The sequence below is a fragment of the Ovis canadensis genome, chromosome 4, assembly GCF_042477335.2.
Source record: "Ovis canadensis isolate MfBH-ARS-UI-01 breed Bighorn chromosome 4, ARS-UI_OviCan_v2, whole genome shotgun sequence".
In the NCBI taxonomy this organism is placed as follows: Eukaryota; Metazoa; Chordata; class Mammalia; order Artiodactyla; family Bovidae; genus Ovis; species Ovis canadensis.
In genome coordinates, this window is record NC_091248.1 from 81,502,570 (window position 1) to 81,528,056 (window position 25,487).

Here is a 25,487-nt window from a genome sequence, read left to right on the forward strand (position 1 = left end):
CTACACCTCCCAATGGTTTCTTGGTACTTTCTACCAGGTGCTGTCATATCAATACATACATATGTTCCATTTTGTTTTTCCTAAAAATATCCCTCCTGGACACCTCCTTCTGCTTCTGTAGGGACTGACCTGTCTCTGGCATGTTGAGGGGGTGAGGTGGTGTCACAGCAGCCAACAGAGAGGGAGTGTGAGAAAAAGGGAGTGGTCAACTGTGCCTGCAAATGAGAAACCAAGCAAGCAGAGACCCGGAGTCTCAGTGCGGCTGGTGGGGCTCCAGGCAGAGCACCCTGTGGGGAGCGCAAGGGCTGAAGCTGGACCTGCAGGCGAGAAGGTGTGCCACCGCACCTCCACAGCTGTTCCCGTGCCAGATGGCCTCAGTGGCAACCCGTGAGGTTGCTGCCTCAGAGAGACAGACAGGCACTAATTTTTAAGTTTCAGAGGGGAGAAAACTGAGGCTCAGAAATGTTGGAAGCCTTGATCTGTGACTGAGCTGGGTCTTGTGGCTCTAAAGCCAGTGCTCCATGAAAAGATGCTCAACATCACTCATCATCAGAGAAATGCAAATCAAAACCACAATGAGGTACCATCTCACGCCAGAGTGGCTGCCTTCAAAAAGTCTACAAACAATACATGCTGGAGAGGGTGTGGAGAAAAGGGAACCCTCTTACACTGTTGGTGGGAATGCAAACTAGTACAGCCACTATGGAGAACAGTGTGGAGATTCCTTAAAAAACTGGAAATAGAACTGCCACATGACCCAGCAATCCCACTGCTGGGCATACACACTGAGGAAACCAGAACTGAAAGAGACACGTGTACCCTAACGTTCATCGCAGCACTGTTTACAATAGCCAGGACATGGAAGCAGCCTAGATGTCCATTGGCAGACAAATGGATAAGAAGGCTGTGGTACATATACACAATGGAGGATTACTCAGCCATTAAAAAGAATGCATTTGAATCAGTTCTAATGAGGTGGATGAAACTGGAGCCTATTATACAGAGTGAAGTGCGCCAGAAACAAAAACACCAATACAATATACTAACACATATATATGGAATTTAGAAAGATGGTAATGATGACCCTGTATGCGAGACAGCAAAAGAGAAATAGATGTAAAGAACAGACTTTTGGACTCTGTGGGAGAGGGCAAAGGTGGGATGATTTGAGAGAATAGCATTGAAACATGCATATTATCATATGTGAAGTAGATTGCCAGTTCAGGTTTGACGCATGAGACAGGGTGCTCAGGGCTGGTGCACTGGGATGACCCTGAGGGGTGGATGGGGAGGGAGGTGGGAGGGGGGTTCAGGATGGGGAACACATGTACACCCATGGCTGATTCATGTCAATGTGTGGCAAAAACCACTACAAAACTGTAATTCGCCTCCAGTTAAAATTAATAAATAAATTAAAAAAAAATAAATCCAGTGCTATCGTAGGGCTCCCATGATACCTTTCCACCATATCACAGCACAAGCAGGTATGGCTTGGTTTTAAAAACTCATTGGGCAGTAAATTGCTAAAATTTCTGTAACTCCAATTTTCTAGGCAACAATGAGTGATGATGTCTCACAGCTGTGAAGGATACGAATGGTATAAGCCTTCTCATAAAAGTCTCCTCCAGCTGTTGAGTTTTTAGATAAACATTTGTCTTACTCTGTGCCCCCAATACTATACTGAGTGCTATATACAGATTATCTTAAGCCTCAACAGTTGTTCCATGGAATCAGTAACAATACAAGTTCACGATAATGACAAGGAAACAGGTTTAAGAAGTAGAGTAACTTTCCCTAAATTACACTATCAGAAAGTGTTAAGAGCCAGGATTGAAACAAGGGGGTTGTAACCTGTAACTGACTTGTGTAACAGGTAACTGGGGGCTTCCCAGGTGGCTCATGGTAAGGGATTCACTTGCCAATTCAGGAGGCGTGAAAGACACAGGTTCGATCCCTGGGTCGGGAAGGTCCCCTCGAGGAAGGCATGGCCACCTACTCCAGTATTCTTGCCTGGAGGATCCTCATCGATAGGGGAGCCTGGCGGGCTATAGTCTATGGGGTCACAAAGGGTCGGAGAGGACTGAGGATTGAACACACACACATACAAAAGGCAACTGAACTAGAGACTTAGATCTTCAGAGTCTCCAAACTGAATTATTTTGAGACTTAATCATTCCTTCTGGATGGAAGGAGAAAGAATATGGTAAAGATTAGGTGAGAAATGGATAACTAGTTCCCAGAAAGCTTCAGTACCTTAAGGGTTCAGACCCTGGATCGAATCTAAATGGTGGACAAGAGTCAGTGTGCATTTTCAGAGTCTTCTGCTTCTGCAATCAACCCCTCCTCCATGAAACTGAAATACTACAGGGCATTTGAGTATTTGTAGGACTATGCTATTAACTTAGAAAATGTTTGAGTGCCTACTGTATGCTCGGCCTAGACCAGATTCCTGCTTTCATGAAGCTTACAGGCTGGACAGTGTCATTTTAGAGATTAAGTTGGTTCTGTGGTTATGGAGGTGAGAAGCCTACGGGGACCTTAGACTATGGCAGTGGAGGGTCTTATTCAGCCTCTGAAAGTCTGAACAACCTTCCCAGTGCTACAAAGCTATTTTCCCTTCTCTGTTACTAATTCCCAAGTTTCTTCAGGTATCCAAACACCTTGGAGAGAATGGGTTGATTCCCAGTTCAGGTGAAACCCTGATTGCTCTAAACCAGTTCTGCTCTAATGCAGACACTGGAATCACCTGGAGGGCTTGTTGAACACGTAAGTGAGGCGTCCTCACATGAGCGACTATGGTCATGTGAGCACGGTGGCTTCCTCCCGGAGTTGCATGTCACTTCTACGTCTCCCACCGACCTACGGAGCAGGAGGAAGATGAGGAAACGAGGGCGCCACTGCCAGGTGGCGCCACCACCCCTGCTGCCCCCCAACGGTGCTGCGGCCCTCGGCGTCCCCAGCGGCCTGGCGTGCTGGCTCTCGGTGCTGTTTCTGATGTACGTCCTTGGCTTCGGCAGCATTTTTGGCTGTGATAATCCTGCTGCCCTTCAGACTCAGGTTAAATGGAATATGTGGGTGAGCACCACGAAGTTGATGCTGCTGTGTGCCTGGTGTTATTGACCCAACGTAGCTTTGTGTTTCTTTGGTGGCTTTTTGATCCACTGAGTATTTGGAATATGATGGGGAGCCATTATTTTTAGTTGCTTTATTTGCATTGGGCAGCTTATTTTGCTCTGGGTGGACTATTTAATGCTTTTTGGCTGATGGAGTTTGGAAAGTTTGCGTTTGGGACTGGTGAGGAGTCCTTAGCACTTGCTCAGAATACGTATGCTGTGAATTGGTTTAAAGGCAGCGAATTAAACTCGGTGTTTGGGCTCCAACTTAGCATGGCTAGAAATGGAAGTACAGTAACCATTAGCCTCATGGGATGGCTGTATTCTAAGGCTGAAGCTTTGTTGGGTTCTGTTGGTCACACAACACTTGAGGTCACACTTATGACTGGGGGTATAACATATATTTTTTTCATTTGTTTATGCCTTGGACTTTGCTTACCTGTATCAGAGAGCAGAAAGAATTCTTCCTGAAGAACAAGGGAAAACAGGTGAGGTTATTAAGTTGCCTGATTTTTCCTTACCTCTGTGGTGGTGCATGTTTATCGACTGTGTTTGCTACTGTGTTGCTGTGTTCCCTTTCACTGAACTTGAGAAAGTTTTTTTTTAACAGAGAAATTTGGATTTTCCTCCCCAAGTAGTGAGTGCTATTAATAATATTGTATATGTATTAGTAATATCAGCTCCCATGTCACCAGTATTTAAGCTCCTGGTGGGTAAAAAAGGGAAAAAAAATCCTGGGTTCTGTGTGCAATGGTGGCCACTCTTTTCTTTTCCATTCTTGTTTTTTTACCTGAAATATAGTTGATTTATAATGTGTTAATTTCTGCTGCACAGCAAAGCAATTCAGTTGCATACACATATATGTATATACATATATATACTTGGGTGTACGTATATATATTATTTTAAAATATTCTTTTCATTATGGTTTATCATAGGATATTGAAGATAGTTCTTTGTGCTATATAGGTCCTTGTTGATAATCCATTTGATATATAAAAGTTTACATCTGTTATACCCAACCTCCCAGTCCATCGCTCCCCCAACCCCCTCCACCTTGGCAACCACCAGCCTGTTCTCTATGCCTGCGCTTCTTTTTTGGTTTCATAGACAGGTTCATTTATGTTATATTTTAGATTCCACATACAAGTGATATCATATGGCTTTTGTCTTTCTAACTTCATGTAGTATGATAATCTCTAGGTTCATTCATGTTACTACAAATGGTGTTATTTCATTGTTTTTCATGGCTGAGTAGTATTCCATTGTGTCTATATAGCATATCTTCTTTATCCCCTTCTCTGTCAGTGGACACTTAAGTTGCTTCCATGTTTTGGCTATTGCCAACAGTGCTGCAATGAACACTGGGACGCATATATCTTCTCTCAGTACATGCCCAGAAGTGGGATTACTGGATCGTATGGTAGTTCCATATTTAGTTTTTTAAGGAGCCTCCATATTGTTTTCCATAATGGTTGTACAAATTTACATTGCTACCAACAGTGAAGGAGGGTTCCTTTTTCTCCATACCCTCTCCAGCATTTGTTATTTGTAGACTTTGGATGTCCATTCTAACCGGTGAGATGGTACCTTATTATAATTTTGATTTGCATTTCTCTAATAATTAGCAATATTGAGCATCATTACATGTGTCTATTGGCCATCTGTAGTTCTTCTTTGGGGAAATGTCTTATTTAGGGCTTCTGCCCTTTGGATTGGGTTGTTTTTGTTGTTGAGTTGTTTGAGCTGTTTGTATATTTTGGAAATTAAGCCCTTGCTGGTTGCATCATTTGCAAATATTTCCCCCCATTCTGTAGGTTGTGTTTTCGTTTTGTTCATGGTTTTCTGTGCTGTGTAGAAGCTTGTAAGTTTGATTAGGTCCCATTTGTTTGTTTTTGTTTTTATTTCTATTGCCTTAGGAGACCGACCTAGCCTCCTAAGGTCAGTCAGTTTATATCATTGGTACAATTTATGTCAGAGAATGTTTTGCCTATGTTCTCTTCTAGGAATTTTATGGTGTCATGTTTTATGTTTAAGTCTTTAAGCCATTTTGAGTTTATTTTTGTATATGATGAGAGGATATGTTCTAACTTAATTGGTTTACATGTGACTGTCCAACTTTCCCAACACCACTTGCTCAAGAGATTTTTTTTTTCCCATTGTATCTTCTTGCCCCCTCTGTTGAAGAGTAATTGACTGTAGGTGTGTGGGTTTATTTCTGGTCTCTCTATTCTGTTCCATTGATCCATATGTCTGTTTTTAATGCCAATACCACACTGTTTTGATTACAGTAGCTTTGTACTATTGTTGGAAGTCTTGGGGGTTATGCCAGGGATCAAATCCCATCTCCTGCATTGGCAGACTGAATCTTTACCACTGAGCCACCAAGGAAGCCCCCTTCTTGGTTCTTTAATCCAATCTATAACCAAACTTTTACAACTCTGCCTCCTAAATATAACTCAGTTCTATTTATCTCTGCTTTGCTACCACTTGATCCAGGCTATATCACCTTAGTCCTCTAAATGACAACATCTGAGTGACTCCCTGAGTCTAACCTCACTACATTCATCTGCCCACATATTCTCTGATGGATCCACAGTCAAGTAAGTGATCTTTTAAAAATGTAAGCCCAATTGTGTCATTTGTTTCTTAAAACCCATTAACGCTAAATGCAATGTGGTGACCTAGATTACGTCCTGGAACAGAGAAAGGACATTAGTGGAAAACACATAAAACCTGAATAAAGCCTGGAGTTCAGTTAATAGTAAAGTACTAATGTCCGTTTCTTAGTTTACTGTGGTTATGTAAGATGTTTACATTAGGGGAGTGGGTGAAGAGGGCACAGGGACCCTCTGCAGAAGCGTTGCAACTCTTCTGTAAATATAAGACTACTCCAAAACTAAGTTAATTAAAAAAAAAACAAAACAGTAGCACCAGACTTGTTTAGGTTAGAGTCTAAAATCCTTTACATGACCAGTTTTCTCTGTCCAGCCAAACTAAACGTATTCTTTAATTCTTCCAAGTGACATAAGGGCTTCCCGGGTAGCTCAGCTGGTAAAGAATCCACCTGTAATGCAGGAGACCCTGGTTTGATTCCTGGGTCAGAAGTTCCCCTGGAGAAGGGATAGACTACCCACTCCAGAGTTCTTGGGCTTCCCAGGTGGCTCAGTGGTAAAGAATCTGCCTGTAATGCCGGAGACCTGTGTTCGATTCCCGGGGAGGGGAAATCCCCTGGAGGAGAGCATAGCAACCTACTCCAGTATTCTTGCCTGGAGAATCCCCATGGACAGAGGAGCCTGGTGGGCTACAGTCCATGTGGTCAGAAAGAGTCAGACATGACAGCGAGTTCCCTTGGACTGCAAGGAGATCCAACCAGTCCATTCTGAAGGAGACCAGTCCTGGGATTTCTTTGGAAGGAATGATGCTGAAGCTGAAACTCCAGTACTTTGGCCACCTCATGCAAAGAGTTGACTCATTGGAAAAGGCTCTGATGCTGGGAGGGATTGGGGGCAGGAGGAGAAGGGGGTGACAGAGGATGAGATGGCTGGATGGCATCACTGACTTGATGGACGTGAGTCTGAGTGAACTCCAGGAGTTGGTGATGGACAGGGAGGCCTGGTGTGCTGGGATTCATGGGGTCACAAAGAGTCGGACACGACTGAGTGACTGAACTGAACTGAAGCACAGCAAGTGATGTAAACCTTTTCATTGCCAGTATTCAGTGTCTGGCCCATTAATAAGTGCTTGTTAAGTATTCATTGAAAATTGATGAATATCACATTTTTAAAATCAAAAGATTGACTATGGATTTGGGGATTGGTAGATCTTGGGAACTTGTAAGCTACCTGAGTTGGGTTTTCAGTTGCAGGCAGGACGGCCCAGGTAGCACTCCTGTGTGCTATGTTACTTTCCTTAACTCCTCAAATCTCTTCTCCCTTGCTCCTTCCAGGCTGCTGTTCTTGAAATCCTGCACCAGCTCCCTTTCAAGCCTGGAGACCAGGTGCCCATTTGTGTTAATGGGAGAAAGGAAAGGGTCTTTCTCTACCCACCCTGTCCCTGTCCCACCTCTTACAACCCACCTGTGGACAGTTTAACAGTGGGTTCTGGAAACAACACTGCCTCCTTTCAGGTCAAAGTACTAGAGTTATTCCAAGGGCAGGAATTTCAAGCCAGGTAAGAGGAGCCACGTCAGGCTGCCAGATGGTGGGGAAGATAGGCATGAGTGAGCAGGCTTCAGACTAAAGCAAGCTAGAGGGGATCAAGTGTTGTAATCACATTCGAGCAAAGGAGTCAAGTGACCCTCATTACACATTAGAGCCCTGTTATAATAATACCCCTTATGATTACTTGGACTTGGATTTAACCTGGGACAAATTTGTAATTTGTAAACAAATTTAGGTTTACAGTCTTTTGACATTTTCTTTCACGTGTCTTCTTTTCCACCTCATGTTATATCCTTTCCTCGCCTAAGTCATCATTCTTAAAACCCAATCAGAATATTTCTCCCAGTTTTTTAGAGGAGCAAACTCATTCCCAAGGTCATATGCAGCCAATAACAGACAGGCCCTTGGCGGCTCAGATGGTAAAGAACCTGCCTGCAATGCAGAAGACCCAGGTTTGATCCCTGGGTCGGGAAGATTCCCCGGAGAAGGGAATGGCAACCCAATCGTTTTCTTGCCTGGAGAATCCCATGGATAGAGGAGCCTGATGGGCTACTGTCCATGGGGTTGCAAAGAGTTGAACACAACTGAGCGACTAATACTTTCACTTTCTGCTACTCAAACATGAGTCTTTCTGACTCCATTTGTTCTGCCCTCCTGCAGGCAGCCTAGGGTGATCTGCTCTAAAGACCACATAACTCAATGAAGGCCATAAACACAGTGGGTCTTACAGAAAGGGAAGCTAGAGTATTGGAACCTTAATCGCAGGCAGGCTCCCCAGGAGGTAAATGGAGGAGGGAGTGGGACCAGAGGTGGAGACTCCGTGGGATCTTTCTTTTCTTATTGTGTTTTGGCGATGATAGAAACTTTATTGCCTAAAATCCATCTGGGAGCAGTGTTGTGAATATTCTTTCCCTCAACACCAATTTCTTTCATGTCTTCCCAAATGATAGACGGAGAATTTAATACATTTAATGCTTTTCCTTCCATTTACACTATCATAAATTACAAAGTATTGTTCACTTCACAAAATAAAACCATTTCCAGATAATTTTTTGACAGTATCAAGAAGTACATAAGCTACAACAAACAAACCTGTATAGCTGGGAGGAACAATGCTAACAGGGACCAAGCAGAACCATCCTGACCCCCGAGTGCCAGCGAAGGCCTTTCACACGGCCCTTGGGATTTCCAGAACGACAGCTGCACTGCCTTCTCCCCTTTCAGCTCACTTAACACACAGTAATTCTCTTCTGGCCACTCCAAGACAAGACTGGTGAATGACAACACAAATCATCGCAGAGAATCAGAGGAAAAGACACTGCAGTTAGGTTTAAGAAAAACAAATTTAGGTTTACAGTCTTTTGACATTTTAAATATTTTACCTATGTTACAAAATATAGAAATCTTGGTGTGGAAAGCTCATGATAAGATAAATAGAACCAATAAGATAAAACTATAGTCATCAACTCATATTAAATTATCCATCATATTAAATTATCCATGTGCTCTGATGGATACACATACTCATAAAAACCAAACTTATTCATTCTTTAAAAAATAGGCTTGTTTATAAAACAAAAATGAAAAAAATCAACAATGACTCTGCAGGTTCACTTTTCAGAAATACAGACATATGGTGAAAATGCAACTTGCCATTAACAGATGAATTCAGAGTGCTTGCCTGAAATGAAGAGGAAAAGTGCTTTTTATGTGGCCTAGATATAACCAGTGTTTCCAAATCATTTTCTGTAAAATGACCATGTTCTGCGTGTTCTGTGATGTATACACATGATATGGAAGAACGATGACCAATTCTGAAACACACTTTGGGATTTCACAAAATTTCTATGGAAAGAAAAGGGTAGATGTGACAGGCCATCCTATAGTTGCTATAAACATGTACTGCACAATAGCAAAATGCCAGTGCTTAACAGCAAAAACTATTAAAAGCAGGGACAGAGGTGGGAGGTGAAATTTCACTGCAAAGCACTGATAGGGACAGAGGTATGTCAAGATAATACTGCATTCATGGGACACTTTTTCAGGGATCACAGCAAGAAGGCAGGACAAGGTATACAGGGTAATAATCAATGCACTGCATTGAGTTCTATTTGCTAAAATAAAGTAACATTCTTGAAGCTAAAATAAAAATACATCTTACAATATAAGTTTCATTTAACATTTAACATATAGAATTGTCTTCTTTTTGTAAGTGGAAAATGTATAACTGTATCAAGTACCTCTATGAATTAAGTTCCCTTTTATTACTGATAAGACAGAAGTTTAAAGGTCTACGCTGTTTTTTTAATAAGTTAAAGAAAGATTTATTAATCACTCTTCCAACAAAACAGACATACGAGGCACGGCAAAGACCCGAGGTGAGGACTTTTTCTTGCCCTCATCCTTGCTGTTCTCCCGTGGAGAGGCCAGTGTCTATGAGACACAGTAGCCAACCTGGCAATCCACTGTGGTCCAGGAAATTCCATCACTTGTTTGGAAAACAAATCAAGTGCAAGAGATGTTTTTATTTCTTTAGCCTTATCAACTTAGATGGGGCTGGGGCCACTCAACTCATTTCCCTGGTGAATTAAAACAAAACATCTTCATTTTCTATTAAGATCTGCACAATCAGCTTTTGGTACCGCATGTCATGGAGGGTGGTGAGGGTGCTGTCCTCAGGAGGTCTCATCAGGGTGGGCCCAAACACGATCCCCAGGTTTTCAGCATTCATGAAATTGTCCTTTTCATTCATAGTCACCCTGCAAGACAAACATATACAGAGAGACATTATACAGAGTCAAGGGTGGATTTGTGTACTGATTATGAACATAGGCCCCTGAGAGCTTCTCTGGTTTTGGAATTTGCAAAGGAAAATTAAGGACTGGAATTATAGAGAAGTATTTTTTAAAAGGTAATTTTTGGATTTTCTTGAAGAGATCTCTAGTCTTTCCCATTCTATTGTTTTCCTCTATTTCTTTGCATTGATCACTGAGGAAGACTTTCTTATCTCTCCTAGCTATTCCTTGTAACTCTGCATTCAGATTCTTATATCTTTCCTTTTCTCCTTTGCCTTTAGCTTCTCTTTTCTCAGCTATTTGTAAGGCCTCCTCATACAAGCATTTTGCCTTTTTGCATTTCTTTTTCTTGGGGATGGTCTTGATCACTGCCTCCTGTACAATGTCACGAACCTCCATCAATAGTTCTTCAGACACTCTATTATATCTAATCCCTTGAATCTAACAGAAGCAGAAAATATTAAGAAGAGGTGGCAAGCATACACAGAAGAACACACAAAAAAGATCTTCATGACCCAGATAACCATGATGGTGTGATCACTGGACTAGAGGCAGACATCCTGGAATGCAAAGTCAAGTGGGCCTTAGGAAGCATCAATATGAACAAAGCTAGTTGGGGTGATGGAATTCCAGTTGAGCTATTTCAAATCCTAAAAGATGATGCTGTGAAAGTGCTGCACTCAATATGCCAGCAAATTTGGAAAACTCAGCAGTGGCTCAGGGGCTGGAAACGGTCAGTTTTCATTCTAATTCCAAAGAAAGGCAATGCCAAAGAATGTTCAAACTACCACATAACTGCACTTATCTTTCATGCTAGTAAAGTAATGCTCAAAATTCTCCAAGCCAGGCTTCAACAGTATGTGAACCATGAACTTTCAGATGTTCAGGCTGGTTTTAGAAAAGGCAGAGGAACCAGAGATCAAATTGCCTACATCTGTTGGATCATAGAAAAGACAAAAGAATTCCAGAAAAACATCTACTTCTGCTTTATCTAGTATGCCAAAGCCTTTGAGTGTGACTGAATCACAACAAACTGAGGAAAATTCTTAAAGAGGTGGGAATTCTAGACCACCTGACCTGCCTCCTGAGAAATCTGCATGCAGGTCAAGAAACAACACTTAGAACCAGACATGGAACAATGGACTAGTTCCAAATTGGGAAAGGAGTATGTTAAGGCTGTATGCTGCTACTGCTAAGTCACTTCAGTTGTGTCCGACTCTGTGCGACCCCATAGACGGCAGCCCACCAGGCTCCCTGTCCCTGGGATTCTCCAGGCAAGAACACTGGAGTGGGTTGTCATTTCCTTCTCCAATGCATGAAAAGTGAAAGGGAAATCGCTCAGATGTGTCCGACCCTCAGCGATCCCATGGACTGCAGCCTTCCAGGCTCCTCCGTCCATGAGATTTTTCAGGCAAGAATACTGGAGTGGGTTGCCATTGCCTTCTCTAGGGCTGTATATTGTCTGCTTATTTAACTTATATGCAGAGTACATACGTGAAATGCCAGGCTGGATGAAGCACAAGCTGGAATCAAGATTACCAGGAGAAATACCAATAACCTCAGATATGCAGGTGACATGACCCGACCCTTATGGCAGAAAGTGAAGAAGAGCTAAAGAGCCTCTTGCTGAAAGTGAAAGAGGAAAGTGAAAAAGCTGGCTTAAAACTCAACATTCAGAAAACTAAGATCATGGCATTTGGTCCCATCACTTCAGGGCAAATAGATGGCCAAACAATGGAAACAGTGCCAGACTTTATTTTTTGGGGCTCCAAAATCACTCCAGATGGTGACTGCAGTCATGAAATTAAAAGATGTTTGCTCCTTGGAAGAAAAGCTATGACAAGCATAGTCAGCATATTAAAAAGCAGAGACATTACTTTGCCAACAAATGTCTGTCCAGTCAAAGCTATGGTTTTTCCAGTAGTCGTGTATGGATATGAGAGTTGGACTATAAAGAAAGCTGAGCACTGAAAAACTGATGCTTTTGAACTGTGGTGTTGACTCTTGAGAGTCCCTCGGACTGCAAGGAGATCCAACCAGTCAATCCTAAAGACCTGAATAGTCATTGGAAGGACTGATGCTGAAGCTGAAACTTTCAGTACCTTGGTTACCCGATGCTAAGAACTGAATCATTAGAAAAGACCCTGATGCTGGGCAAGATTGAAGGCAGGAGGAGAAGGGGACAACAGAGGATGAGAAAATTGGATGGCATCACTGATTCAATGGATAGGAGTTTGAGCAAGCTCTGGGAGTTTATGATGGACAGGGAAGCCTGGCAAGCTGCAGTCCATGGGGTCACAAAGAGTCAGACACGACTGAGCGACTGAACTGAACTAAATTTTCAGATTAATTGTTTAGATTATTGACATTGTCTTCAGCCCACAGAAGTGAACTACTAAGTGAATCTGGTATAGACACACTTTTGAACACTATAAAATCAGTCCTTCTTACTAAATAAACATGGAACTCTCATTGAAGGAATATTGACTTGGAGGGGCAGTAGAGATTATTGAAAAGTGAAGTCGCTCAGTCGTGTCTGACTCTTTGAGACCCCATGGACTATATCCTACCCTACCAGGTTCCTCTGTCCATGGAATTTTCCAGGCAAGAGTACTGGAGTGGGTTGCTGTTTCGTTCTCCAGGGGATCTTCCCAATGCAGGGATTGAACCCGGATCTCCCACACTGCAGGCAGATGCTTTACCCTCTGAGCCACCAGGGAAGCCGATTATACATATAGATTTAGTCTAGACTTGTCTAGACTAAATGCATACAGATTTAGTCTAGACTTGTATGGCTGTCTTCATCTCCCTCTTCTTGCTGTCCACTGGTCTGTATGCTGGAGGCTTGTATGCTTGTCTTCACTTCCCTCATCTTGTTGTCCCCACAGGTCTGAATGCTGGAGGCTTGTATGATTGCCTTCATTTCCCTCTTCTTGCTGTCCATTGGTCTGTATGCTGGCAAACCAGGAAGCTGAGGGCAGATTCCCTGCCTGCTGGCAGGGCTACTGCCCAAGGAGAAAGGTCAAGGCATTGTCACGGGACAAGAGAATGGCTGGAATGTGGCCAAGTGGGAACACAGTTAGACATTATTTTTAGTTCCCACGGGATGAGGTCTGGAGCAGTAATTGGAATTGTTATTGGAATTGAAAATACTCATCTCATCACTAATCATTAGAGAAATGAAAATCAAAAGTATTGTGAGGTATCACCTCACACCAATCAGAATGGCCGTGATCAAAAAATCTAGAAACAAAAAGTGCTGGAGAGGGTGTGGAGAAAAGGGAATCCTCTTACACTATTGAGGGGATTGTAAACTGGTACAACCATTGTGGAGAACAGTATGGAGGTTCCTTAAAAAACAAATATAGAACTACCATATGACCCAGGAGTCCCACTCTTGGGCGTATAGCTGAAGAAAACTCTAATTTGAAAAGGTAAATGCACGCCAGTGTTCACTGCAGCACTATTTACGACCGCCAAGACACAGGAGCAACCTAAACACCCATCCACAGAGGATAAAGGAGATGCAGTACGCATACACAATGGAACAGGTGTATATGTCGCCGTTCCCTTCTCCAGAGGCTCTTCCCAACCCAGGGACCGAGCCTAGCTCTTCTGTATTGCAGGCAGACTCTTTACCATCTGAGCCACCAGGGATCCTAAGGGAATATTACTCAGCTGAAAAGGGAATGAAATAATGCCACTTGCAGAAGCAAGGATGGACCTAGAGACTGTCATACTAAGTCAGAGGAAGACAAATACCATATGATATCACTTATATATGGAATCTTTAAAAAAAAGCACAAATAAACTTATTTACAAAACAGGGTCACAGATGTATAAAACAAAATTTACGGTTTTCTGGGGGAAATGGGGGTAGGGAGGGATAAACTGGGAGATTGGGCTTGACATACACATAGGACTATATACAAAATAGCTAAATAATAAGGACCTGCTGTATAGCAGAGGGAAATCTATTCAGCACTCTGTAATGGCCTGTATGGGAAAAGAGTCTATAAGAGTGGATATTTGCTTATGTATAACTGATTCACTCTGCTGTACAGCAGAAAGTAACAAAACATAAATCAACTATACTCCAATAAAATAATTTTAAAAACACCCAAGTAAGAACTGCAAAGCCTTTAAACATGAAGTTCAAACTCCAAAGTTGGCTTAAAACCTTCCTATGTAGAATAAAATTATGATCTCTCAGATTCTTGCTTTAAGGAATTAAGGTTTTAGGATGTTCATAATAGATCTAAAAGGGAGTACATTCTTCAAAGAGCAAAATTGGATTGACATATGTTTAAGTTTTTTACAAAAAGCTATCCCTTTGTGTTTATTCTCTTAAAGCTAATTAAGACTAGCTGTGTGTGTGTACAGGCCAAGTGGCTTCAGTCATGTCCAACTCTTTGCAACCCCATGGACTATAGCTGTCCAGGCTCCTCTGTCCATGAGATTCTCAAGGCAAGAATACTGGAGTAGGTTGCCATCTTAACTTTGCAATATGAAGGTAATGAAGCTGAATTGACCTTCCTAAGACTTGCCATCTAGCATTATTTTAGAAAGGTCAACTCAGCTTGCATTACCTCCACATTGCAAAGTTAAGAGGGAGGTAAGAAAGAGGATATTCTTCATTTTCAAACTACTCATAGTTGTCCATCAAGTCAGTCACCACACCTGACCAGATAAGATAGATAGCAACCCCTCCATAGTAAAAATACTAAATAATTGGCATTTAAGACTCAACTGGGATGTGTCAGCATTTTTTACTTTACCTTTCAAAGTATCATAATTGGACACTGAAAGATTTTATCCAAAATTTACTTGTACTCTTAAATTCAATAAATTAATCAAAATGAGACTCTAAGATAACTGTTATATTTCTGATCACCTTGAATATGACCAAGAGTATTTATATGTTTTAAAGGTAGAAAAATTAAAACCTCAATGCATTAAGTGTTTCTATAGTTTTATCAACTTGTTTCATTTACTGAATTGGTCTGTAAATTGGTCAGTATAGATATCTTTTGGTTTATCTAAAAATGGGCTGCTACCATGTATCCCCCCAAAACACAGAGGAAGGCACACGGAAGTACCCTGATCCTGCCAACATCTCAAAGACCAATATATTGACCTCACAAGTAAAGTGAAGGAAAGAGATCTGTGGTTTAGGTAAAACAGTCTGAAACCAGAAACTCCAGTGTACTATAAACAGCCATCTCTCTCTATCTCACATGACCTCACATAAATAACCCAGTGTGTAGCCCCCTGTGGCAGGCAGCCTCTGAGATGGCCCCCAGTGAGCTCTGTCTTCTGGAATCCATACCTTTCTGTAACTTCTTCCCTGAGAGCAGGGGTCCCTGACCTCCAGGATCTAATAATGCTTGATGGTCTGAGGTGGAGCTGATGTAATAATAACAGAAATCAGTGAAAGTGAACGTTGCCCAGTCGTGTCTGACTCTTTGCGACCCCATGGACTATACAGTCCATGGAATTCTCCAGGCCAGAATACTGAAGTGGGTAGCCTTTCCCTTCTCCAGGGGATCTTTCCAACCCAGGGATTGAACCCAAGTCTCCCACATTGTAGGTGGATTTTTTACCAGCTGAGCCACAAGGGAAGTCCAAGAATACTGGAGTGGGTAGCCTATATCCCTTCTCCAGTGGATCTTCCTGACCCAGGAATTGACCCGGGCTCTCCTGCATTGCAGGCAGATTCTTTAACAATTCAGCTATCAGAGAAGACCAATAGAAATAAAGTACACAATAAATATAATCTGCTTGAATCATCCCAAAACCATCCCCCAAACCCTGTTCCATGGAAATACTGTCTTCGATGAAACTGGTCCCTGGTGCCAAAAAGGCTGGTGACTGCTGCCCTAGAGCACAGGCTAAACCTAGTGACTTGCTTCCAACACAGAGAGTAATAGCAAGAGCAGTGGGGTATGGCTTCTGAGATTAGCTTACAGAAAGACTGTCTTCCATTGTGGGTGGCTTGCTTGCTGTTTAAGAGAAGCCAGCTGCCATGTGGGGAGCTGCCTATGGGAAGATCCATATGACAGGAAAGAGGGTTCCTGTTCTGAGAACAGTCAGCAAGTGACACCTGCAGGCTAGTCGCCTCTGAGGAACTGAATCCTGCCAAAGACCACGTGAGTGGGCTTGGAAGTGGACGCTTCCCTACTCGAGCCTTGCAGCCTGGCTGGCAGTTTGACTGCAGCCTCATTATTAACCTTGAACCAAAAGCACCAGCAAAAGCCACCTGGATTCCTGTCCACAGAGACTATGCAATAATAAACACTTACAGTTTCAAGCCACTAAGTTTGGGGGCAACCTGTCAGTCAGTGGGAGGAAATGACAACCCATTCCAGTATTCTTGCCTGGAGAATCCTATGGACAGAGGAGCCTGATGGGCTGTCCATGGGGTTGCAGAGATTTGGACATGACTGAGCACACACACAAGACATAATTAATACATCAGATGAAGCAAGAAATTAGGGTGGAAATCTGCTTGCCCAGAAAGAAGGCAGCTCAGGAGTCTGGGTTTAGGGTGAGCAAAAGGAGGAAGGACAGAACAGAGTTCAAGGCTTTGTGGGAGGAGGGTGCAGATGCAGGGGCAGCATAGACACATGGTTAAGACAGATGAAGGGCTTATGGGCCACACTGGGTTTCCATCCTGGCTTTACCTCGCCTCTCTGCGCAGTTGTGTAAAGTCCCGAAGCTTCAGAAGTATTATCTGTAACATGAGGCTCCTAACAGTACCAGCCTCAGAGACAGGACACATCTAAAGTGCAGGGAGAAGCTCCTGCTGTCTCCTAGACACAGAGTGAGTGTCTAGGGTTATCAATGGGGCTGGCCTGGAGAAGGTAACCTAATTCACTGAAAAGGAGGATCTGTCCGCTCAGTGGGTTGGGGAGACTGTGCACTTTTCCTAGTGCATCAGCAGTGCAGGGCAGATAGAGTGTGTGGAGGCAGTGCCAAGGAGGTGTCAGCTTACTTCTTGAGGTGGATCATCAGGTATCGGAGGGTCTCATAGTGGGCAGGAGGAAGCAGCATCAGCACTTCATGGACCGCTTCCAGCCTCTCATCCGCATTGGAGATTTCTGTGAAGATCGCACATAATGAGTATCAGTGCAGTGCTGAAACATCAAAGTTTTCAGAGAAACTACAGGAAGTTTGGTTTGTTCAGGCTACAGATGAAGGGGATGTCTAATAATATTTCACTTAAAGTGATTCATTTGTTCATGTCTTGTCTTATTCCAGAAAGGGTTTGAGGCTGGGAGCCACATGTATATTGAATGTCTGCTGGCTGCGTGGCAGGAGGCTGCCTGTGGTCCTTGCCCTCCAGGAATCTGCAGCCTTGCAGATACTTACTGGTGGCACACGCACAGACTGTGCTTTGCCCATCTTCTGAACACTGGATTTGCTAGAAACTATGACCAGCTTTAATTTAAACTGGACCACACTTGGGAGCTTTCTCTTGAAATGGTCTACCAGATCTTTCCTTGGCAGGCATAACTGAATCCACGTTGTAATGCAAGGGCACTGGCAGGTGAGCCAGCCAATTCAGGCTGCACTGTTGGCACTTTTTGTCAAAATGTTGGCATGGTGAACCCTAGGGTGCTGTCCAGGTTAGGAAGTAGATAGTAGGCATGTTAACAATGGGAGGAAGCATGCATGCCTCTGTTTTCAGGACTCTGATAGGTATTGGCAGCCATTCAAAGAAAGCTCTCTGGTCATTCCTCCTGGTACAGAGGGTACCTGCTGTCAGAACCTTCCCCACATGACCACTGGGATCCAGGAAAGAATTCTCTTACCAGGGAGTATAGCCACAGCTCATCTGGAAAGTACACCCTGAGCGATTCCAGTCTGCCCACGTTTCTCCCCATCAGGTATCTTGTTACTATATTTAGCAACATCTACCTTTAAAGATTATAGTTTTTAATAAAAACTTCCTCAAAGTGTGCTTGACTTCTGTGTCATGCATTCTGGCACCTGAATCTCCCCTTCCTCACTACAGTCCTGGACAAAGTGTAATGCAACTCCCCCCACCCCCAACACACACACACGTGCGTGCACACGCGCACACACGTGCGTGCACACAGGCGCACACACACGCACGGACGCACACACGCACGGACGCACACGCGCACACACGCACACACACGCACACATGCACACGTGCGCACACGCACGCACACGCGCACACATGCACACACACGCACACACACGCACACGCCCTCACATCTGACAGCACTGACCCAAATGCCAAACCCTGAAGGAGCAGCTCTGGGCTGATGGAAGACTAATGGCAATGTTCCATTTCTGGACCCATGAGCTCAGCTCTCTAAGCTTAGTTTACCTCCTCTGTAAAATGGGATTACAATATTTGCCTCATCAGCTAGATGAAAAGGTTAAAAAAGGAGATATTGGTGAGAGTTCCTAGGATAGTATTTGATACAGTCTCTTCTTGACCTGTTACTAATTTTGAACAGCATCAATGTGCCCTAACATGGGGTATGACTTTAATCAGTTAGCAAGGGGATTCTGCTTACTAGATGAAAGTAGTTAATCTATACAGCCCTCACTGAAGAATATCTGATTGCTTACTAGAAAAGCATTTCACTTTCAGCATATAACAGAGTAAGTCTGACTGTGCTGGTTTCCAGCATAGATGAAACAGCGGGGAGAGACAGAACTGCCTGGTACCCAGCATCAGCCGAGTAGAGCCGGCTTAGCACTGGTTCCATTCAGCTAGTGTACTATGTCTGGTTCTCTACTAACTGTACCGTTGTGCCCTCACTTGGCAAAGCAAGTCGTCATGCAATAATTTAACCAGGATCTGAGTTTTCATTTTCTTGAAGTCAAAAGCGTCACACTTAAAACTTTGGTGCCATTAAAAAATTAGTTCTCAGTACTTACTTGCTGCTTCTATAAATTTGGAGTAGGTATCATAGGTGATGACAGGAATGGGTAAGTCTCTGAAATACAGTTTAAGGGCTCCAGTGATGATGTTTATGTCTGGATAGATGTTGGCAGATATATCTGCCTTTTCACCATCTGAAAAACAATGATCCAATTCCTAATTAGGATCTTATTTCACCAAGTTAAACCATGCCCAGAAAGAGAAGAAAAAAAGATCCAACAATGAATGCTCCCTTACAAGCCTCAGCTGACTCCTTTGGCATCTAATAACATGGAGATGCAGGAAGTAACAAAAAGAAGTTTGGTAAGAGGGATTTTGGGTCTGAGGGTAAGTACAGCCAAAAAAGTAGTGAAATAGACTTAAAATAGTTCTTTGGGTGCCAGCCCCTGGTAATTTGCTAAATAGAAGTCTAGCACAGTAATTTATATTCTAGACACAAAGCTTATAATAGGATAACAATCTAATTTAAAATTATAAAATCAAGAATCTTATATAGTATTGTTTGGATTTGGATTTGAAGATCACATACATAAAATAAGTTGAATATATTCAGGTTTTAATGTTTCTTTCAGGCTTACCAAAGTTTCTTTTCACTTGATTATTCCTTCCTTAATCCCTAAGACTTTAATCTGGGAAACTTAAACCTTCCCTCATGTGTAGGTAATGTTATATTTCTTACTATTTTTTGCAATCTTTCTGAAGACATATTTTGACTTTTTGTTTTTACCATTAGTAGATATCGGTCCAATTTAACTGTCACAATCTATAAAATTTTTTCAATCATATAGGGACTATTAGCATTATCTTTTTTATAGAGAATTGAAAGAAAGAACAAATGTCTCAGTAAATTTGGTTCTGAGGATTAAAAAGCTCTTACTGTACAGAAAACAGAGTATAGCAGATAGGCCATCTGATCGCATTATTTATGTATTTAACAAACAATTACTGAGACTCTACCATGGGCCAGGCACTGTTGAGCCCTAGTGAATTAAAGAAAAGACATAAATTTGTCCCTCAGTATCCATGGGAGATTGGTTCTAGGAACTCCCAGCTGCATGGGTACTAAAATCCAGGGATGCTCAAGTCCCTTATATAAAATGGCTTAGTATGTGCGTATAACCTATGTATATTCTCCTGTATACTTTAAATCATCTCTACATTATGTATAATACCTAATACAATGTAAATGCTATGTAAATAATATTAATGCAGTGTTAATGCTACATAAATAGTTGCCAGCTTGTGGCAAATTCAAGTGTTGCTTTTTGGAACTTTCTGGAATTAAAAAACATATTTTTGATCCACAATTGGTTGAGTCTACCAATATGGAACCTGCAGATACAGAAGGCCAATGGTACTTTTGTTCAAATAACTCTGGTTAGATTGGAAGTCGGGCATGGAGCTCAACAACTGCAAGGAAATGGGAAGACAGCTCTGCTGGAGAAATGTGGAAACATGGAGGGGGACAGAGGAAAAGGAAATGGAATTCTTAGGTCAGGGTGGGGTGGTCAGGGAAAAGTCATGAAAAGGGAGGACTTAAGCTAACATTGATAAAGCAATTAAGTGTTTGCCAGGCAGAATTGTGAACACATTCCAGATGGAGAGAGCAAGGTGACCCCAGGTGCTTGTTCATGAAGAGAGGTGGGAAGTACTTCAGTATTGCTAGGGTACAAAGTCTATAGAGAGGAGATTGTGGCTATGAGCATGCAGATAGATCATCAAAGACCTCATCTACTATTCTACAGAGCAGAGGACCTATCTAGGGGCCAGAGGTTCCATCTCTGATTGGCTGTATCAGAATTATTTGGATCATTCAAAGGAAATACAGATTCTTAGGCTCACTCAGCTTCCTGAATGAGTTCGCAGGGTGGCCCCTGCTGATCTGTATTTTTCATGAGTTCCCTAGTTAGCTCATGATATCTGGCCTAAGCGAGAATATGGCCTGGAGGACAGTATGGCACAGTCATCAAGAAGAAAAGGAGTCACCTCCTAAACTTCCCCTAGTTCAGCGCCAGGGGTACCCCCATCCCTATGCTCTCCTCTTTGGATCTCCGGGAGGAGGAGAGGAGTAAATGGGATCTGCGGTAGAGGATGCAGAAGGTACCAGGTGCCATGTGACAGATCATAAATGTTAGGCAACAAAGTCAAGAAGCTTAAAGGCACCAAAGGCTGCCTGATCATTCAAGTAGCATTTAAAACTCACTTCTCCATGTAGTCACTGTCCAAGACTTTTTAAAAAACACTTTCCCCAGAAAATCAGAGAACTATGAGAGAACGATGGATTATAAAACATTACTTCCTGGCTTCCTAAAGAACAGCTCTCAGTAGCTCTAAAACCCTATTTCCATTATGAATAAAACTGGTTCCAAAAGAGAAGATGCTAAGGAGAAGTCATTTAGCACTCAGTAAAGTGCAAGTCTGGGGCTTCCTTGGTGGCTCAGATGGTAAAGAATCTGCCTGCAATGCAGGAGACCCGGGTTAGGTCCCTGGGTTGGGAAGATCTCCTGGAGAAGGGAACGGCTACCCATCCCAGTATTCTTGCCTAGGAAATCCCAGGAACAGAGGAGCCTGGTGAGCTTCAGTCCATGGGGTCTGTGCATGAACAGTCAGACACAATTGAGCAACTAACACATACATACATGCAAAGGGCAAGCCTACCTCTGTCAAATGCCATTTTGACATCTTCGATGTGTTCTGTGAACCCGGAGACTCTATAAAGGCCTTCTGACTTTAATCCTGTAAAAAAAAGAGAGAGATTTTAACTGTAGCTTCCTAAAGCACCTAAAAATGAATATAATTTCCTATCTACACTGCATGCTATCAGGAAATGAGCGAATGTAGTCAGTGCTCTTATTAGGGGCTTCGCCGGTGGCTCAGTGGTAAAGAATCTGCCTGCCAATGTAGGAGACACAGGTTTGATCCCTGGGTCAGGAAGATCCCATGAGGAGGAAATGGCAACCTACTCCAGTGTTCTTGCCTGGGAAATTCCATGGACAGAGGAGCCTGGCAGGCAACAGTCCATGGGGTTACAAAGAGTCGGATACAACTGAGTGACTGAGAAACGAATGCACACAGGCACGCTCTTATATATTACACACTATCACATCAGAACTTGAAATGTCCGTCTCCGTTTCCGTGCATCTGTCTTCATTGCTTGTGTGGCAGTGGAGACCTCGGGGTCTGGTCTTCCTCCTGCCTGGCTCTGCAGAGTGAACCCAAGGTTAAGATTCTCAGCAGTCATGATGTCCTGCTTCCTTTGTTCATCTGACAGTGGATGAGACTTCACTTCAGCAAACTATTTTCTCCCCAGCATCCTCTCTATCCATATGCCATACTGCATGTAGCACGGTGCTCGGTGCACGAGTACGCATGTGTGCGGTTCATCTTATCCTGGGTTTACTAGAACTATCCAAGTTTTATAGCCTATGTGTTCATCATCATAATGACAGTATGTTAAATGTTTAACTACATATGATTGATTTAATTGGTATAAGTAAATTAAGTAAAGTCACTCAGTCGTGTCCGACTCTTTGTGACCCCGTGGACTGCAGCCCACCAGGCTCCTCAGTCCATGGGATTCTCCAGGCAAGAATACTGGAGTGGGTTGCCATTTCCTTCTCCAGGGAATCTTCCCGACCCAGGGATCGAACCCGGGTCTCCCACATTGGAGGCAGACGCTTTAACCTCTGAGCCACCAGGGAATACCTTCAAATAAATGATTATACAAATAGATGCAGGAAAATAAAATTCTAATGAATGAGCCTAGAAACTTGATCACTGTATATTTAGGGTATGAAAAAGATGTGGGTGCAGCTCCTAGACCTTATTGATTTGTTAGGACATTTCAAAGTATCAGAAAGGATAGAGGATAAGATTTCAGACATTGTATATCAAAAACCAGCTGCTATCAAACTATAGCTACAGTCATAATAAGCAAATAAAAAGTTTCTACTGCTGCTGCAGTACAGTCTGTCAAGCAATGTAACTAAAGTACATTTCTGTTTTTCATGTATACTATCCGCCATATATAAAAAAGTTGGCACTGGATCTGCTAAAGCTCCTATACTTTGGCCACCTGATGCAAAGAACTGACTCTTTGGAAAAGACCCAAATGCTGGGAAAGATTGAATGCAAAAGAGGGTGGCAGAAGATGAAATGTTTAGGTAGCATCACTTACTCAATGGACATGAATTTGAGCAAACTCTGGCAGATAGTGAGGACAGAGGAGCCTGGCCTGTTGAAGTCCATGGGGTCGTGAAGAGTTGGACATGACTTAGCAACTGAACAAAAGCAACATTAGGTCTGCATCAGAGACAGCAAATGCATGGCACAGATACTGCCCCTCCTCTCTCCTATGGCCATCAGAGACACTCTTCATTGACCTCAGCTTTCTCTCCTACTGAGCCCCACTCAGATTCAGAATTTGTTTCAGGACAGTTGTCTAGGGTGCCACTAGTGATCAACTGAATTGGCCCATAGATGAGACTTGGTTCTAGTTGGTGGTGCATTAAGCATGCCTTGGTCCAGTTGTAACCCACCCTGCAACAGAGGTGAGTACACACTGGCACTTGGGAGCACAGTGCAGTGGACACTAACCCTGCCTTTTGATAGAAGACGCTACAGGGAAGGTCTTACTGAGGAACTGTCTTTAAGAAAGTCATGGGACTTCCCTGGCGGTCCAGTGGTTAAGATTCCGCCTTCCAATGCAAGGGGTGTGGGTTTTATCTGTGGTCAGGGAGCTGAGATCCCACATGTCTCGTGGCCAAAAAACCAGAACATAAAACAGAACCAATATTGTAACAAAGTCAATAAAGATGATAAAATGATCCATAGTAACAATAAATAAATAAATAAATAAATGGAGGAAGTCATGAGGGATGGGCTGGACTTTGCCGGAGTTAGCAGAGGCTGCCGCCTCCCTTCTAATATTAATTCTCCCTTCCTCTGCTGTGATGAAGCCTTTGGTTTTTTAGAACAACACTCATTGCAGAGGCCATTAAATCCTGGCCAATGTGAAGAGAGCAGAAGTGATGTGTACAGTGCTGCCCATGGACTTGAAGGGCGTGCCCTCTTGCTCTTGGCCGGAATGCAGATGAGATGGTGATAACCATCTGGGACCATACAGAGGAGGGCAGCACTCAGAGATGATGGGGTAATGAGCTGGGGGCCTGAATTCCTGCCTCTGGGCAGCTGCCCCACCAGCCCTGGACTGCTGCTGGAGAGAGAGAGGTGTCCATCTCATTGATGTCACTATTAGTTGGGGTCTCTGTGATAGCATGAAAGCATCTGGGTTAAGTACATTGGTCAGACACACAGATTTGGAGGTGGAGTTAAAGGATTGGGTCATACCAGGTAAAAAAGAAATAACACAGTTGAGTCTTATATGTTGGGCCCTGTACTGGGCTGGTTATCTGGATCAACACCTTATGAGGTACAAGCGATTCTGTTCACTTTGAAGATGAAAGAAAAGAAAGTGAAAGTGTTAGTCACTCATTTGTGTCTGACTCCTTGAAACCTCATAGACAGTAGCCTGCCAGGCTCCTCTGTCTGTGGAATTCTCCAGGCAAGAATACAGGAGTGAGTTGCCATTCCCTTCTCCAAGGAAATCTTCCCAACCCCGGGATCAAACCCAGGTTTCCTGCATTGCAGGCAGACTCTTTACCATCTGAGTCATCATGGAAGCATGAATCAATCACCTTATGAGCTACAACTGATTCTGTTCACTTTGAAGATGAGGAGACAGATACTCAAATGGAGTAAGTAACTTGCCCAAGGTCATACTGTAGCTGATATGAGAAATGGTTGGGAATCTAACTTCAAGTTCATGATCTTTTCACTCTGCCACATTATGCAGAAACAAATGGCCATAAAGGCATCTGGAGAACAATAAGAAATGGACTATGGATTGAAGGTGGGATAAGATGTTGGCAGTGGTGGCAATGAAGCTGGAAATGGAAGCGTCACATGAACTCCTTCCAGCCCCTTCTCTGGATTCTGCTCACATGCATGGGACCCTAATGCCTGTAGCTCCAGCCCCTTTGCTGTGACTAGCACAGATTCCTAACTTGTGCTATTCTAGCTGTTATACTAGACATGCTTAGTGCCGTGCTTTCCGTGGACACATTAGCCGTCAGATGTGGTAGTCACTTGTCTCTAGTTGTTGGCAGTCTCTGATGAGGATCACCATGGGGTGATCCCAGCTTCTTCAGAGAAGTGCAGGTCCTGATGGTAAGCTCTGGAGAGGCTGATTATCTGACCCTCTGGGGTAGCGGAACCCTCAAAACAGCAGTACCCAGGGCTGCTCTTCCCAGCTACTCATCCAGAGTCAGGGTACCCCCTCAACTTGTATCAAGAACTCACCAGATCCCAAAGCCCCTACTCAACTCTAACAGACCCAGCAGGCAAAAGGCAGGAGGCATTTCTTACAATCTGAGATGAAATGAGCGAGTCTTAAGGGAACAGATTAGCTGTAGTTTTCAGCCTGCATGGAAGA

General features: G+C 43.2%; 1 protein-coding gene and 1 pseudogene across 2 annotated transcripts in view; one reads left to right on the top strand and one right to left on the bottom strand.

Moving 5' to 3' along the window:
- The first annotated feature begins 2,961 nt into the window (after nt 1–2,961).
- LOC138439813 (lysosomal dipeptide transporter MFSD1 pseudogene) lies at nt 2,962–3,914 on the top strand (annotated as a pseudogene).
- Nucleotides 3,915–9,575: 5,661 nt separating this feature from the next.
- CHN2 (chimerin 2) overlaps nt 9,576–25,487 on the bottom strand; it is a 339,845-nt gene continuing 323,933 nt past the window's right edge. For both annotated transcript variants that reach the window (XM_069588098.1, XM_069588099.1), the window contains exons 10-13: nt 21,653–21,730; nt 18,991–19,128; nt 17,066–17,171; nt 9,576–10,035 (exon numbers count right to left, since the gene is read on the bottom strand). In XM_069588098.1, coding sequence (XP_069444199.1) covers nt 9,864–10,035; nt 17,066–17,171; nt 18,991–19,128; nt 21,653–21,730 — 494 coding nt within the window. In that variant the 3' untranslated portion in view covers nt 9,576–9,863. The remainder of the gene's footprint in view (nt 10,036–17,065; nt 17,172–18,990; nt 19,129–21,652; nt 21,731–25,487) is intronic.